The 17,781-nt window shown below is 47.5% G+C and overlaps 1 protein-coding gene across 1 annotated transcript in view; it reads left to right on the top strand.

Annotated features, from left to right (window-relative positions):
• The window catches only part of LOC103123610 (tetratricopeptide repeat protein 7A), a 64,139-nt gene that overhangs the window by 11,400 nt on the left and 34,958 nt on the right, over nucleotides 1–17,781 (top strand). The window contains exon 3 of the mRNA XM_060187704.1: nucleotides 2,143–2,311. Within this exon, the coding sequence (XP_060043687.1) occupies nucleotides 2,143–2,311 (169 nt within the window). The remainder of the gene's footprint in view (nucleotides 1–2,142; nucleotides 2,312–17,781) is intronic.

Genomic DNA, 17,781 nt, shown 5'->3' with positions numbered 1-17,781 from the left:
GAAAAGAAGGAAGGGAGGGAGGAAGGAAGAAAAGTCCAGCTTTTGAGGGTTAATCAGTTGTCAGAAACAGCTGGGTGGACAGTGCCGAATGTGTTCAAGTAGTGTAGGCATTGTAGGAATTCCAGAAGGAGAAACTGGTAGTCAAGTCAGGAAGGCTTCCAGGAGTAGGTGAACCACTTTGGGGTATGTTAGGGAAAGAAGAGACCATTGCAGGGAGGGAACCTGCCTGAGCAAAGGCACAGGAACTGGATATTTAGAAGAACCAAACAGGCCAGGGAGGGAGGACAGTCTGGATCTGCTGTGCTCCCCTGTGCTTGGTTGGCTGCCGAGAGGGCTGTAGATGAATAGGTGAGGCTTCCCCTGAGCTCACAGGCTCCCCAGAGTCACTTCCTAGGTAATCCTACCAGCTACAGAGACCAGGACAGCACCCCCCACACACACACCTCTCTAAAGAACTCTGGACAGAGTTGATGCCTGGTGGCTGGAGGGATGAGGCAGGGAATGCCCGGAGTCTGGGAAAAGGCTTGTCTTCCCCTGAGTGCAGAAGTAGCAGGTGGAGATGAGTAGCCTTGGAAGCTGAGAGGTCCTGGAGGGGGCTCAGGCTCACATCCAAGGCCTCCTTTATGTCTAAGGAGGATCAGCTGTCCCTAAGGGCCATCTGCTCCTAAGGAAAGTCCTAGCAGTCCTTCTGAGGTAGAGATTTGGGGACAGGTAGCATTTGGGAAAGTAGAACAAGTCTGAATGCAGTCTTTTGGCTTCCTGGCCTGTGCTCATAGGCCGTGGCTGTGCTCTGTGGCCCACACTGTCTCCATGGCTGATGCATCAGCTCCAAGTTCCTCACTTCATGGGTTCTTCCCAGGCCCTTTCCCCTTATTCATATTTGCACAGTTAAAGGTAGTAAGAGGATCTTCCCCATTAATGCTTCACACCCCACACAGCTCACACAGGTTGGCTCTGCCCCTGACTTCTCATGTGTCTTGAGAACCAGTGCCTGAACTCCTGAGCCCCAGCCCTGGGATGTCAGGAGATAGGGCCCACAGCCTGTAAGCTGTTTGGAGTCTAGTTGGGGATAAAAGAAAAACACACACACACACACACACATACACACACACACACACACACCCATATACAATGCATCAGGGACAGGGCTTAAACCTGCAATGCACATGTGGCAAAGTGAGCTATTTTGCTGACTGTACACTGTGACTCTTTTAAAAACTTATTTTATTTGATAGAACAGAGAGAAATTGATAGGGTAGGGGCACTTGAAGGCCTTCACCACTCATGAAGCTTCCCCCCTCTGCAAGTGGAGACCAGGGATTGAACCCAGGCCCTTGTGTATGGTAATACATGCACTTCACTTAACCAGGTGTACCACCACCACCCCCTACTGAAATTTTTATGAGTTCCTAATTGCTTCATACAGAAATCATAAAAACTTCAAAGCCACAGTGTAGGGCCAGTAAAATAGCCCACTTGGAGTGTGCACTGACTGCTTTGCCATGTTGTGAGACCCAGCTTCAAGTCTGGTCCCCACCTCATGGAAGGAAGCTTCAGTGCTTTGGTTACACTCTCTCTCTGCCTCTCTGTCTCTACCTAAAACAAACAAAACCATCACCACTGTGTAGAATGTAGATTGTAGGTGTGGAGAGAAGAGAACCATCACCACATGTTTGAGTGTCAAGGAAGGCTTCCTGGAGGGGGTGTTCTGAGAAGGCTTCCTGGAGGGGGTGTTCTGAGCAGGATATTGGGCTGGTCATCATGGTGCTGAAGCATGTTTATTCCAGGCAGTGGGAGCTCTGCTGTTGGGGCTGCTCACTGTTTTGTTTTGTTTTATTTTATTTTATTATTTTTTTGTCTCCAGGGTTATTGCTGGGGCTTGGAGCCTGCACTATGAATCCACTGCTCATGGCAGCCATTTTTTTTCCATTTTATTGGATAGAACAGAGAGAAATTGAGAGAGGAGGGGAAAATAGAGAGGAAGAGAGAAAGGTAGACACCTGCAGACCTGCTTCATCACTTGTGAAGACCTGCCCCCTGAAGGTGGGGAGTCAGGGCTTGAACCCAGATCCTTGCTCGTGTACTTGCACTTAATACTGGGTGTGCCACCACTGCCCAGCTCATGTGGGTCTTTCCTTACAGCCGCAGTACATGTGTGAGGCCATGCTGATCCTGGGCAAGCTGCACTACGTGGAGGGCTCCTACCGAGACGCCATCAGCATGTACGCTCGGGCTGGGATCGATGACATATCCATGGAGAACAAACCCCTGTATCAGATGCGACTATTGGCCGAGGCCTTTGTTATTAAAGGTAGGTCTGACTGCCAGAGCCTCACTTCCTGTCGCTCTGTCCCTCGTGTACCAAGAGCAGACATAGCTGCAGTCCTGGACATTTGAGAGAGGGCCTGCAGTGTTCAGGAACCTGGGCGCCTACGAGCCCTCATATGTGCTCCAGTGGGGTAGAGACCAACACCTGGCATGCTCCATGCAGGGGTATCAGAGAGTCAGGTTCTCACCCTACTTCTGCTGAAATCTGGTTACCCAGCTTCTGCTTTTGGGAAAATGCCACTCCATCTTTCTTGACCTCAATTTGTTTAGCTGTGAGCCAGGGTTGCAGTGCATGCCTTCACAGGGTTGCCAAGATCAAGAGGAACCAGTTTGGTGACCAGGTTGAAAGAGACTTCAGACAGCGTCATCATGTTGTCAGGCTGGGTCTAGTGACTGACACTGGCTGTGGCCCGCGGGCTCAGTGGCACAGAGCTGCCTGTCCTCTGGTACTTGTTGGACACCTGCTGTCAGCATCCAAGCACTTGGAGCTGGGATCCATTCATGAGGAGGGAAAGATACACAGTGACAGGGGTGTGGGGGTTGCATGGAACGGTGGGTGGCCCAGCTGGGGAAATACTGCCATAGACTGGACCCAGTATATCAACATATTGGTGAGTTTCACACTCCAGGCTTCTCCTTCCCTGAAGCCAGGAGCCTGGTGGTGGCAGTAAAGTCCCGAGATCCTCCCCCCCCCCCCCCCCCCCCGGGTCCAAGAATCTTGAATGTTTCATCACCTCTCTCCTCCCCCTTCTCTCTCTCTTTCTGCCTCTAGGGTTGACACTGGGGCTTGGTGCCAGCATTATGAATCCACTACTCCTGTGGCTATTTTTTTGGGTAGTACAGAGAGAAATTGAGAGGGGAGGAGAAGATAGAGAGGAAGAGAGATAGACACCTGCAGACCTGCTTCACCACTTGTGAAGCAACCCCCCTGCTGGTGGAGATCTGGGGGCTCGAACCGGGAGCCTTGAGTGGGTCCTTGCACTTAGTACTGTGTGCACTTAACCCAGTGCACCACTGCCCAGCCCCCTCATCATGTCTCTATTCCAGCACAAACCACCTCCCCACTCCCCCCAGAAAATCCAGATGTATATGTGGCTCAGCTAAACTATTCTGTTCATTTATTATATGTCACCATCTTTCCTATTGCAGATAGGAACATTCTCCCCATCTTCTAGATGGGGAAACTGAGGCCCAGAGAGGATAATATATACTTTGACCAAAGTTACCCAGAGATCTGTAGAGCCAAGGCTAAGAATCTGTTCCTCTCTGACTTTGGCCTTGGGATGTAAAATACCCTCCACCACCACCTTGTGTTCTTGCAGGCTTGGGGAGAGACTGATAAATAGACAGACGGCATCTTCCTTGTCTCTGACTGCTGGGGCTCCTGGAGAGCTGTTTGTTCACTGGATTCCTGGTCCCTTTCCCCACTTGACAGACTGTTCATATCATATGAGGAAGTCCTTCAGGATTCTTACCCTGTACAGATATGTGGAATGGGAGGTGTCTCTGTGGAAGACCCTTGGGGGGGTCTCTACCATTGGCTCTCTGCACCCTGAACACAGGCCTGTCTGGGGTGATCTTTATTTGACATTTGGATTTCTTGGTCCTCTTGGAAACCACTTCTGTCACAGATGCCCTGAACTTAACACCCTTTCTCGGGGGTCCTCTGCAGCTGGTTTGTTCCTGTGGACCTGGCTTGGGACCTACTGCTCCCTGTCTCTCTCGCTCTACTCTTCCCAGCACGCCTCCAGCTTCTTGGGGGAGCACAGTCCTGGTGCACAGAGGTCCTGCGGGGAGGTAAGGAGCTGGGGGCTACTGGCGTGGATTGCTTGATATGGGCTGTGCCAGTTCCCCACCCCTCACTGACTGCACATGACCCCCCCACTCGCCTGCCTCCTCCCTGCCTACATCACCCCACCACCCCACCCCTGTTTGCCTTGCTGAGGTCCATCTCATTCTACCTGTGCTCGAGACTGACTGCACGTGGCCGCTGGGAGCATAGGATGTGGACTTTCCTGGGGGTGGGAGATCCCATGGGTCTTCTGGAGCATGTAAGAGGGGCTGGTGCTGGCAAGTGGTGGGTCCTGACTCCATCTATGAGCACAGGTTTTGGCTGCTACAACCAAATACCAGAGGCCAGATGACTTAAATAACAGGGGTTTCTTGTGTTTTTTATTATTTTTTTTTTATTTTTACTTTTTGCCTCCAGGATTATTGCTGGGGCTTGCACTAAGAATTCACTGCTCCTGGTGGCAATTTTTTCTATTATATTTGACAGGAGAGAGAAATTGAGAGAGGAATGGGAGATAGGGAGAGAGAAAGATAGACACCTATAGACCTGCTTCACCATTTGTGAAACACCCTCCTTGCAGGTAGGGAGTAGGGGCTCGAACCCAGATCCTTGTGTGGGTCCTTGTGCTTAGTGTGCACTTAACTGGGTGTGCCACCACCCCCGCTCCCCCCACTTCCTTTTTCTTTTCCCTGAGCACTGCTCAACTCTGGCTGATGGTGGTGTGGGGGATTGAACCTGGGACTTTGGAGCCTCAGGCATGAGATTCTGTTTGTATACCCATTATGCTGTCTACACTCTGCCTCAAGGATTTCTTTCTTAGCATCCTAAGGGCAGAAAAGCTCAAGATGAAGGTACCAGCAGCATTAGTGTCTGGCGAGAACTCTGCTGGCGTTGCTCCCTTCTCTCTGTGTCCTCCCTTTGTATGCTCAGGAAGAGCTCTCTCATCTTTTTCTTAAAAAGTCATGAGTTGGGAGTTGGGTGGTTGCGCAGCAGGTTAAGTGCACATGGCACGAAGCGCAAGGACCAGCATAAAGATCTTGGTTCGAACCCCTGGCTCCCCACCTGCAGGGGAGTCACTTCACAAGCAGTGAAGCAGGTCTGCAGGTGTCTGTCTTTGTCTCCCCCTCTGTCTTCCCCTGCTCTCTCCATTCCTCTCTGTCCTATCCAACAACGACATCAATAACAACAACAAGAACAAAAAACAAGGGCAACCAAAAGGGAAAATAAATAAATAAAATACTTGAAAAAAGTCATCAATTGAGGGGGCCTGGTGACAACACACCTGATTGAGCACACACATTATCATGTACAGGGACCGGGGTTTGAGCCCTTGCTCCCCACCTGCAGAGGGGACACTTCACGAGTGGTGCAGAAGGTCTGTAAGTGTGTCTGTCTGTCTTATCTGTCTGTCTGGGTGTCTGTCTATCTTCCCCTCTTTTCTTAATTGCTCTCTGTCGTACCACATAATAATTTTTAAAAGGGGGGGAGGAAAAATGACCACCAAGAGCTGTGGATTCATAGTGCTGGCACTGAGCCCCAGCAATAACCCTGGAGGCAAAAAAAAAAAAAAAAAAAGAAAGAATTACAGTGCCAGGCAGTGGCGTACCTGGTTAAGTGCACAAGGACCTACCCAAGGATCCAGGTTCTAGCCCTCTGTTCAAGTCCCCTGGGGCAGGGGGGCTTCACAAGTGGTGAAGTAGGTCTGCAGCTGTCTATCTTTCTCTCTCCCTCTTCTCTCTCAATTTCTGTCTGTTCTATCCAATAAAATAGAAAAAAAGAAAAAAATAGTTGCCAGGAGCAATGGATTTGTAGTGCTGGCACCAAGCCCCAGCAATATCCCTGGATGCAAAAAAAAAAAGTTGAGTTGGAGTGAGTCAGCAGTGGCTCAGTGGTGTAGAATGCATCTCATGTCGAGATGCTGTTAGACTCCAGATGACTCCCTCCATGCTCCTCCACACTGTCTCCCCTGCAAGAATCTCTTTGCCTTCCCCCCTGGCCAGGCTTTATGCCACACATGACTAACCATTTTGCACTGAGTTTTGCTTGGTGCTTCTGTTTGGTACTATGCAGTGGGGCAGGAATGCAGTTCTCAGGCACCTGACTGGAGAGTGGAGGATGAGACTATGTGTCAGGGAATGTGGGGGTGTCCCCAGCATGGAGCCCCTGCTCCCAGTAGAGACTTAGGCAACCTGTAGGTCTCTTCACCACCACCCCCTAGAAACATAGAAACACTCAGCTCACCCACTTGCCCTGTCCAAGAAGAGGGACTTGACCCTCTGAGGCCCTGTCCACAGGGACTTCACCTTCTTGTGTAATAGGGGGCTAGTGTGATTAGAGCAGGAGCTAGTTTGTGTGTGTGTGTGTATGTGTTTACCAGAAGCTCAGTACTGGCTTACCTTGGTGCACAGACATGAAAGTCCTTTTGCACAAACATTATGCTATTTCTCCAGGCCTGGGAGCTGCTTTTTGATTCCCAGGGAAGGCTTCACACACTATCCAGGGAGCTAGAGAGGGTGACTGGGTGATGCAACCTCCTCCGGGTTCCCCCTTGCCTGAAATGCAGAAGGCCATGCACATCCAAACCTAGTGGGGCCACATATGATAGGATTCTCCAGCTTCTCGGGGGAAAAGTTCATTATCCATGTGAAAAGCACATTCTTTTTAATTATTTATTGTTGGATAGAGACAGAGAAATTGAGGATGGGAGAGAGAGAAGGAAAGAGACAGACACCTGCAGCCCTGCTTGACCATTCATGAAGCTTTCCCCCTGCAGATGGGGACCAGAGGCTTGAACCTGGGTCCTTGTGCATTGTAATGTGTGCACTTAACCAGGTGCACCACTGCCTGGTCCCTGATGGTCCTTGAAAAGTACAGCTCTACACTAACAAATCACACTGCTTCATGGGGAGACCTGTCGTCTTTCTGGGCGAGCACTCCCTCCACCCTGACATTTTGCTCACATCTTTGCTCAGGCTGCCCTGGTGTTGGGTATTGGGGCCTCAAGGTGGGGCACAGTTCTGTTTTGTGTGGAACTCTATCTAGACTGTAACCAAGAGGAGCATTTGGGAACAGTTTTTGGGGTGGAGGGAACTACAACTCCCCAGGAACCAATTTCCCAACTGAGACTGTTAGACCAGGTGTCACTCTACAAGTGGCATATCCTGAGACATTGTTTGCCTGGTTTGGGGTCTGTCTGGCTCTGAGCTCCCTCATAGGCTGCTGGCCTTTGGCTAAACTCTTTACCTCAAGTCCCTGGACCTAGATCTGGACCTAGAGTCTTCCACTCTGCAGTAGGAGGCCCCCAGGCATCCTCGGTACGCTCCCTCCTCATCCCCAGTCCTCAGTTTAATGGTGGACTGAGCTGGGGGTTCACTTGAGCCTGGCCTCTCCCCCCCGCCCCCATTTATTAATGAGACTAATAGGAGGAGATAGAGAAAGAACCAAACATCACTCTGGAACATGTGCTGCTGGGGACTTAACTCGGGACCTCATGCCTTATCTACTACACCACCTCCTGGGCCACTCTATCTGTCTCTCTAGCAGCCATGAGAGCCCTAGCAGGAGGATTTTGTGCAAGGGCTCAGGCTTCCCAGGCCCCTTCCTTAGTTCCTCTTAGGCCTCTGTCTTCTGGCTGCCCCTGGCACTACCTTCAGCGGGAGCAGAGAGCTTCTAGCCCTGGTTATCTATCAGTCATCTTGGATTGTTATCTGCAAGCGGAAAGGCCCCTTAGCAAAGCTGTCCTTCACTGTGGCTGCCAGGAGTGGATTCTACCCCTTTTTGTGCCCCCTTCCACACCCCCAAATCCGACACAAATGACATCAGTGAGGAAGTGAAAGACAACTACCAGATGGCTTCAGTCATGTGCTGGATATAGGGAACTAAAACCAACGAACTGGTGATAAAGAACAACAGTAACCAAACTGACTGCTAGACTCTGAAAACTATGGTGGCATAATAGGGAAGGGGGGCTTCCCTAATTTGTGTGGTGGCATAGAAATTGTGTTGGTACTGTGAGTGCATACATATTTAAACATAGGTATGGAACTATAATCCTAAAATCTTAAAATCTGGTAAACTAATACTAATTCTGAATTTTTTTTTTTTAATCCAGCAATGTCCTAAAATGTTCTACTGAACATGTACTTCTAAATACCATGATGCAGCAAACTCTACAACCCGAGGTCTCATCTTAGGACAAAATAGGCTGCATCTCAGCCACCAGTGCCAAGTGTCTGGAGTTCAAGGAGCAGGGATTGGAAATGTTTGGGCCCACATACCTAGAGAGTCAGGGCATGGGTGGTATCAGGTAGAGCTGGATCCAGGAGCTCCATGTGTGAATAGTTTTTACAACAATTCCAGGGGGGTTTTGTTTGTCTCCAGGATTATTGCTGGGTTCAGTGCTGGCTGTATGAATCCACTGCTCCTAGTGGCCACTTTTTCCATTTTATTGAATAGGACAGAGAAAAATTGAGAGGGGAAGGGAGAGTGAAAGGGAGCGGGAAAGATAGATACCTGCAGACCTGCTTCACTACTTGTGAAGCTCCCCCTTGCAGGTGGGGAGCGGGAGCTTGAACCCCATTCCTTGAGCTTTGTACTATGTACATTTAACTGAGTATGCCACTACCCACCCTCAGTTCCAGGTTTTCATGGTCCTGCAGTAATAGAGCTTGTATTCTCAGCAGGAAGGAAATGCCTTCTTTTTTCTTAAAAAGAGAATGTTCTTATTGATCTGATTGGCACCCTGCACACCCTGGAGCCACCTGAAACCTAGGTGCTAGGTGGGTGCCCTGGGAAAGATTTCTGCCACTTCATTCATAGACTGGGGGGAATGTGTCCTCAAAGGGAGTTGGGGTTGCTAGGGCAGGGCGTAGTGGCATGTTTGTGTTTGTTTATTTGCATTCCTGGTTTGGATGGAATTAGCTGTTGCTTTTGGCTTCCTACTCAAAGGGCTCCCTTGCCAGGAGGCTATGGAGAGGGTACTTCTACCTTTGCCTCAGGTTGTGGTCCCCGGAGTGAGCATCTGGCTTCTTGGTGAAGAATCATGAACATGGTGGTTGCGGGGTCTCAGGAGGAAGCTGGTTGTGTGCAGTATGTGTTCCTTAAGCATTCATGGAGTGCTTTCTGGTCTGGGGAGCGGGGGATGGCACAAAGCAGGGTGGGAGCCAGGCAGTAGTGCACATGGTACAATACACAAGGACCTGGGTTCGAGCCACTGATCCCCACCTGCAGGGGGAAAACTTCATGAATGGGGAAACATGGCTGCAAGTGTCTCCCTATCTCTCTAGCTCCCCCCATTCAATTTCTCTCTGTCTCTATACAATAATAAGTAAATAAGTAAGTAAGAAATTTAGATTGTAGGGAGTCAGGCAGTAGCGCAGAGGGTTAAGCGCACATGGAGCAAAGCGCAAGGACCAGCGTAAGGATCCTGGTTCCAGCCCCCGACTCCCCACCTGCAGGGGAGTCGCATCACAGGCTCACAGGCAGTGAAAAGAGGTTTCCAGGTGTCTGTCTTTCTCTCCCCTTCTCTATCTTCCCCTTCTCTCTCCATTTCTTTCTGTCCTATCCAACAATGACAACATCAGTAACAACAACAATAATAACTACAACAACAATGAAAAACAAGGGCAACAAAAGAGAAAATAAATAAATATAAAAAAAATTTTTAAAAGAAATAAATTTAGATTGTAGTACCATCAAGCATAGTATAAACTGTACATCTGTGACCCACTATGAGTGAATAGCTCAGTAGTGCCGAGCACATTCCCATTTGCCCTGCACCCACACTCCAGGTTCCTTGGTCTTGCAAAACTGCTGCTCTGTACTCATTAAGCAACTCTTAACTAGTCGCGCCCACCAGTCCCTGGCAGCCACCGTCCTCCTACTTAGTGTTTGTTTTACTTACCTCATAGAAATGGAATCTTGTTTTTTCAATTTTGTAGTTGGCCTATTCATTTGACATAATGCCCTCCAGGTTCTTCCACTTTATGGAACACATGTGACCAGACTTCCTTTTTTTTATAAGGACATATAATATTCCTTTGTATGCAAAGACCACTCTTCTATTTTTTTCTTTATTGGGGGATTAATGGTTTACAGTCAACACTAAAATACAGTGGTTTGTACATGTGTAACATTCTCAGTTTCCCACATAACAGTTCAACCGCCTCTGGGGGGGGGTCCTCTGCCATCATGTTCCAGGACCTGAACCCCTACCCCTACCCCTACCTCTGAGTCTTTTACTTTGGTGTAATACACCAAACCCAGTCCAAGTTCTGCTTTGTGTTTTCTTATTTTTCAACTTCTTTTTTTAAAATTATTAGTGATTTAATAATGATTGATAAGATTAGACCACTCTTTTCTCACTCTCCCTTTCTTTCTTGCTCTTTCTTTCTTTTGTAATTTTTTTTATATTTTCCCTTTTGTTGCCCTTGTTTTTCATTGTTGTTATAGTTATTATCATTGTTGTTACTGATCTCGTCATTGTTGGATAGGACAGAGAGAAATGGAAAGAGGAGTGGAAGACAGAGAGGGGGAGAGAAAGATAGACACCTGTAGACCTGCTTCACCGCCTGTGAATCGACCCCTCTGCAGGTGGGGAGCCAGGGGCTTGAACCAGGATCCTTATGCCGGTCCTTGCGCTTTGCACCACTTGCGCTTAACCCGCTGCGCTACCACCTGACTCCCCCTTTCTTTCTTTCTTTCTTCCTTCCTTTCTTTCTTTCTTTCTTTCTTTCTCTCTCTCTCTCTCTCTCTCTCTCTCTTTCTTTCCTTCCTTCCTTTCTTTCTTTCACCATAGCACTGCTCAGCTCTGGTTTTTATGGTGGTGTGGGGGGATTGAACCTGGGACTTTGGAGCCTCAGGCTTGAGAGTCTCTTTGCATAACCATTATGCTGTCTACCCCCACCGCCTTTTCCTTTTCTTTCTCTTTCTTTTTTTCTTTTTTTTTAAAAATACATTTATTTATTTATTCTTGGGTAAAGTGAGAGAAATTGAGAGGGGAGGGAGAAATAGAAAGGCAGAGATACCTGCAGCCTTATGTCACCACTCATGAAGTTTTCCCCCTTCAGGTAGGGACCAGGGGCTTGAACCTTGTGCACTGTAACATGTGTGCTCAACCAGGTGCACCACTGCCTAGCCCCCCATTTTACATTTTCACAATGACTTGCTTTTGAGTATGATTTATGAGTATTCTTCCCCATTTGGCCTTGAGGTCTCCCTTCTTAAAGACTGATGATTTGGCCAGGCATTGGCACACCTTGTTAAGCACACAAATTATAGTGTGCAGGGACCTGGGTTCAAGCCCTTGGTCCTCACCTGCAGGGGGGAGCTTCATGAATGGTGAAGCAGGGCTGCAGGTGTCTCTATCTCTCCCTACTTCCCCCTCCCCTCTCAATTTCTCTTTGTCTCTATCCAATAATAAATAAGTCGGATAAAATAAAAATATTTTCTAAAAATTACAAATTAAAAACTAAAAAAAAAAAGATTGGGTGATGACTTAAATTTCTTTCTCCCATCTCCTTAGCTCAACGTACCCAATGCCAGGCTTGACCTTCTTGGGAGGATGGGGTATGGTGGGCTTTGTGCTTAACCCACCTGAGTAGGTGAGAGGGAAGTGAGCCCCTGGGGCTCAACACATCCAGAAAGTTCCATTGCAGAGGTCACTTTGTGTTCTCCCCCTCTGCATCCAGGGCCCAGGGTTCCAGGGGCAGAGTTTGGACAGGCCACTGTCTGGGACTTGATGAGTCATCCTAGATGGAGGCTGGAACCTGCTTGGTTATTGAGCCTGGGGGCTGTGCCAGGGTCAGCTTGCCTCTCAAGTGACTTAATGAAAAAACCAGTCTTCCTCTTGAAAGGAGCCCTCTCTTGGCTAGTGGAGAGAGCTGCCTTCACTGGAAGGCCCCTCCGCCAGTGGGGATCATGAGGCAGTAGTAGCCTCTACTGGCCTCCTTTGTGGGCCAGGCTCTAGCAGCCATCTTGGAGCTAGTGTTGTGGTCTGACTCTCACACACAAGCACCCTTAGGTGGGTGTGGGATAGGAGGGAATGCAGAGATTTGTGGTCAGATATTTGTAGATGTAAAAATGAATCAGAGCAAATCACAGATACAGAAGCCCCATTTTGGGGAGACAGCAGTGGTGACCAGACTGTGTGACCTGATGCATAGTCAGTCCCAGCTCCAGGAAGCTTTCAGGCCTAATGTCTATTGGAAAGTCCTTACAGAAGGGGGGCCTGGTGGTGGTACACCTGGATGAACGCACATGTTACAGTGCGAATGTACCTGGGTTCAAGCCCCCGCCCCCCACCTGCAGTGATGAAGCAAGGCTGCAGGTATCTCTCTGTCTCTCTCCCTTTCAACCTCCCTCTCCCCTCCCAAATTCTCTGTTTCTGTCAGATAAATAAAATGTTTTTTAAAAAGTGAAGTTATTTACAGAGGGCTTCGTCAATTACTGTGGACCCTCTAATTTTTTTTAATTATTTAACTTTAACGAGAGATGGAGATAGTCAGTCACAGACATATACACCAGAGCACTGCTCAGCTCTGGTTTATAATGGTGCTGGGGATTAAACCCTGGAGCTTCAGAGCTTGGGGCATGGAAGTCTTTTGCAGAACTGTGATACTATCTCCTTAGCTCCTTGTGGCTCTTCTACTTCGGTTTTTCAGTTCTCCAGAATGACAGTTTCTTTCCTGTTTTTGTTTGATTGAAAAAGACCACAACACTGAACTTCCTTCGGTGCAGTGGAGGTTGGGCTTGAACCTGGATTGTGCACATGGCAAAGCAGCACACTGTCCAAGTGAGCTATTTCACTGGCCCACAACCATTTCCTGAGGGGGAAAAAGATACTATTTCCATTATTTTAAAATAAATTTTGATACAGTGAGGTATAAACTGATGAACTGGAGGAGATATTGCTGTGACTAATACCTCAGTAAGACAGAGAGGAAATAGTTTCTATTTCCCATGGTAGGAAAGGGTGAGGTTCCTGTTACACTCCAGCATCACCTGTACTGGCCTGGTGTTCTTGTTTCTCCCTCTCTTTCCTCTGTCTCACATGAAACTCTCATATGTAATAAATATTTTTATTTATTTTCATTATAGTTATTTATTTGGTAGAGACAGCTAGAAATAAAGAGGAAGGGGGGGAGAGAGAGAGAGAACACAGAGACACCCACATCTCTGCTTCACTACTCGCAGAGCTTTCCTTCTTCAGGTGGGGAACAGGAACTTGAATCCTGGTCTTTGTGCACTATAATGTGTACACTCAACCAGGCGCATCACCACCTGGCCCTGATAAATCTTTAAAAAAGACAAAGACATGGGCAGAAGATATGAATAGACGGTTCTATAAATAAGAGCTATACATGGTCCACAGACCTATATGTGGAAATGTTCTAATTCACTCATCACCAGAGAAGTGCAAGTTAAAACCATAGTGAGATTCCCCCTCACACTTGTGAGAAGGGGGTGCATCAACAAAACCAGAGAAGATAAGTGTTAGAGAGGATGTGGAGAGAGGAACTCTACTACACTGCTGGTGGAAACGTAAACTGGTGCAACCACTCTGGAAAACAGTATGGAGAACCCTTAAACAAATACAAATGGAAATGCCATTATGACCCAGCAATTCCACTGTGAGGCATTTACCCAAAAGGTACAATAACACTGATTCAAAGGGATATGTGCATCCCTGTGTTTATAGCAGCTTTATTCACAATAGCAAAAACCTGGAAACAGCCAAAATGCCCTTCAACAGATGACTAGATAAAAAAAGAATGGGACATCCACTCAACAGAGTATTATGCAGCAATAAAAAGGGATGATATTGTGTCCTTTGGGATAAAGTGGATGGAATTGGAGAAGATTATTGCTCAGTGAAGCAAGTGAGGAGGGGAAGGGCAACTATAGGATGGCTTCACTCATATGTGGAACATAAACAGTTGAACATACAAATGTGAAAAATACCAAAATGTTAACCTATTTTTAAGACTGTGGGAGAACTATAGTGCTTATCTATGGGGTGAGGGTGGGGACACAGACCTTTGGTGAGGGGAGTGGTGAAGTAAATAAAAATAAGACAATTTCCAGTCATGCCAGAAAGTCCCACTAAGCCCTTTCTGAATGGATCTACTCCCCTTAGCACCCAAATGATGACTTGACTACTTTTTAAGTCTAGAACAATTTTGTCCCTTATCCCTTTTCAAGATTCATCTATTAGATTATCAGAAAAGTCATGACACATTTTTTTTCTTTTTTCCTTTGCCTCCAGGGTTATCACTGGGGCTAGGTGCCTGCACTAGGAATCCAGTGCTCCTAGAGGCCATTTTTCTCCCATTGTTGTTGTTGCTATTATTGTTGTTGGATAGGACAGAGAGAAATTGAGAGAGGAGGGGAAGACAGAGAGGTGGAGAGAAAGATAAATACTTGTAGACCTGCTTCACTGCTTGTGAAACGACCTCCTCCTTGCAGGTGAAATGCCCCCCCCACCCCCCGCAGGTAGCGAGCCGGGGGCTCAAACTAGGATCCATGCGCCAGTTCTCAAGGTGTATACTATGTGTGCTTAACCTGATGCACTACTGCCTGCCCCCCCCCAGATGATGCATTAAAAAAAAATTTTTTTTTAATTATCTTTATTGGATAGAGACAGCCAGAAGGGGAAGAGAGTGATAGCTTGGGAGAAAGACAGACACCTGTAAACCTGCTTCACCGCTTGTGAAGCTTTCCTCCTACAAGTGGGAACCAGGGGCTTGAATAGATGAGGCATTTTTTGCATAGAAAACATGCTATGACTTTTCCAACAACCCAACTTATAATGAGAGAGCTATCAGTACTGAGGTCTAGCCTGGGCCTTCTGCATCCCGTGCTCACAGCTGAACCTCTCCCTGACTGCCCCCTTGCAATATATCATTACTGTCATAGAAATCATAGAGCATGTACTTTTTGATGTCTAGCTTCTGCATAGCGTAATCTGTGAGGACTTGATTGGTGTCGAATGTATCAAGAGTTTGATCCTTTGCTTGTTTCTGAGCAGTTGGCCCACTCTACCTAGATGCCAGTTTGCTTATAAATCCTGCAGGGAGTATTTTGTGAATGAGAAGGCGGTCTGTCATCCCCCACCCCACCCCCACCCCACCACCAGGTTCTGCACTCTCACGGCTCTGCTGTCGGCCATAGTGAATACTTTTGTTCACGTGTACATCAAACCACTTGCTTGCTGAATACCAGGCCCAGCGCTCACGGAGGTGCAAAATCAGTCAGAAGTGTGCAGAGGGAACAGTAACTGCACAGGACAAGGCCCAAGAGCTACAGCTGGAGTGCTTTGCTCCTTTTATAGACAATGGGAGCCTTAAGACTTCAGAGAAGGGGAAGTTATGCTGGGAGTTTTCAAGGAGATTGGGATTTGGAATTCTTGGAGAAACAGGGTAGCAAGGTTCTCTGCTGGGAGTAGAGGAGACTCCTGAGACCAGGGAAGTTGGAGGTCCCACAGTGGCCAGCCCCCCAGAGGCCTGGGACAGGCATCTACACCACCAGGCAGCTGGTACTGTCCCTCCCAGCTGTGTGTGCGGAGCTGGAATAGGGTCTGCAAAGAGCCAACAGCACTTCTCTCTAATGCTAAACACACTCTTCTGGAGGGGCTTTCATCCATCGGAGGTCTGCAGACCTGAGTTTGCCCCTCCACCTTGTAGTGTGCTGGGGGCTGGGTAGGTGCCTTCTCCTGCTTGCCTTCCTAGTGTCTCTCCCCCAGGGCTCCTTCTGTTCCTCCTCCCTCCAGTGCTCTCCAGCTTGGAGATTTCCCCTCTAGGTGATGATGACTCATTGGCAGGAGGCCTGTTGATACTTGGTGACCTGAGTAACAGAGTATTTGTGTGAAACAAAGGCCTTCACTTCTCTGGTCCCCCACTCCACCCACCTCCACAGGCCAAGCCTCCTGACCTTTGGACCAGTTCACAACCCAGCCTGTCAGAGGAGGGTCCTTACTGAAGTCTTGAGTTGAATTCTAGCCAAAGAAAGCAGCCATACCTTATATTGTGTTTGTAGCCTGCTTTGTACTTTGTAGGCATGAATAGGCCTCTCTGAAATTAGTGATTTAGTAATGATTTACAAGATTATAAGATAATAGGGATATAATTCTTTTTTTTAAAGGGGGGGGAGAGAGCTTTATTTGCTCTTTTAAAAATTTTTTACCAGAGCACTGTTCAGCTCTGGCGTATGGTGGTGCGGGGGATTGAACCTGGGATTTGACGGAGCCTCAGGCATGAGAGTCTGTTTGTATAGCCATTATGCTATCTACCCCTGCCCAGGGATCCTTTTTTTTAATTTTTACTTAAAAAAAGGAAATACTAACAAAAAACATAGGATAAGTGGGGTACAACTCCACACAATCCCCCACCACCAGAACTCCATATCCCATCCCCTCCCCTGATATTCTATTCTTTTTTTAAAATTTTTTAAATTTATTTTAAAAAGGAGACATTAACAAAACCATAGGATAAGCCCTGTACAGTTCCACACAATTCCCACCACCAGATCTCCGTATCCCATCCCCTCCCCTGATGATAGCTTTCCTATTCTTTAACTTTCTGGGAGTATGGACCCAAGGTCGTTCTGGGATGCAGAAGGTGGAAGGTCTGACTTCTGTAATTGCTTCTCTGCTAAGCATAGGTGTTGACTGGCTGATCCATACCCCAAGCCTGCTTCTCTCTTTCCCTAGTAAGGTGGGGCTCTGAGGAAGCTAAGCTCTAGGACACATTGGTGGGGTCGTCTGTCCAGGGAAGTCTGGTTGGCATCATGCTGGCATCTAGAACCTGGTGGCTGAGTAATGAAGCTGAAGGGTTCCACACCTGAAGTCTCTGGACCCAGTCTGAAGTGAAGCATGCTGAGGTGGCACTCGTTGCGTTGATTAGGTTGGGATAGGCGGATGCAATATTATTTGGTATGAACTGAGAGAAGCATGTAGGAAAGTGAGCCTCACCCTAAGGTTCCAGGACTGGGGAAAATATAAGCTCTATAGTGGAAATGTGAGGTTCCTGCTGTCTTATGGTTCAAGAAGACAATAGATAGTTATTGTTATAAATCATATTACTTGGTAATTGGGTTAACTTTGAAAAATCCCTTTGTTAGGATTTGCTGTATAATACCCAACATCACCATAATTTGTGTCCTTTGACATTATTTAAAGATTTGAAATGCCAAAGACATGGCCATATTAGGTTCATAGGGTGGGCAAGAGCTGATAATTCTTTTTTTTTTATTTGCCTCCAGGTTTATAACTGGGGCTTGGGACCAGTACTACAAATCCACTGCTCCTGGTGGCTTTTTTTTTTTTTCTTTTCATTTTATTGGATAGGATTGAAATTGAGTGGGGTGGGGGAGATAGAGAAGAAGAGAGAAAGAGAGAGACACCTGCAGACCTGCTTTGCAGCCTGTGAAGCATCCTCTCTACAGGTGTGATATGGGAACTTGAACCCAGATTCTTAAGCAGGACCTTGTGCTTAGTACTATGTGTGGTTAACCAGGTGTGCCACCACCTAGCCCCTGAATTATTTTGTCTATTTTTATGTAAAGATGTATTTGTTACATATGATAGGTGGTTTCATAGGAGACAGGGAGAGAGAGAGATACCACAGCATCATTCTGTTACACTTGCATGCAGGGAACTGAACCAG

Source organism: Erinaceus europaeus, chromosome 3 (genome assembly GCF_950295315.1).
Source record: "Erinaceus europaeus chromosome 3, mEriEur2.1, whole genome shotgun sequence".
Taxonomy (NCBI): domain Eukaryota; kingdom Metazoa; phylum Chordata; class Mammalia; order Eulipotyphla; family Erinaceidae; genus Erinaceus; species Erinaceus europaeus.
This window is presented reverse-complemented; position numbering and strand designations above follow the sequence as displayed.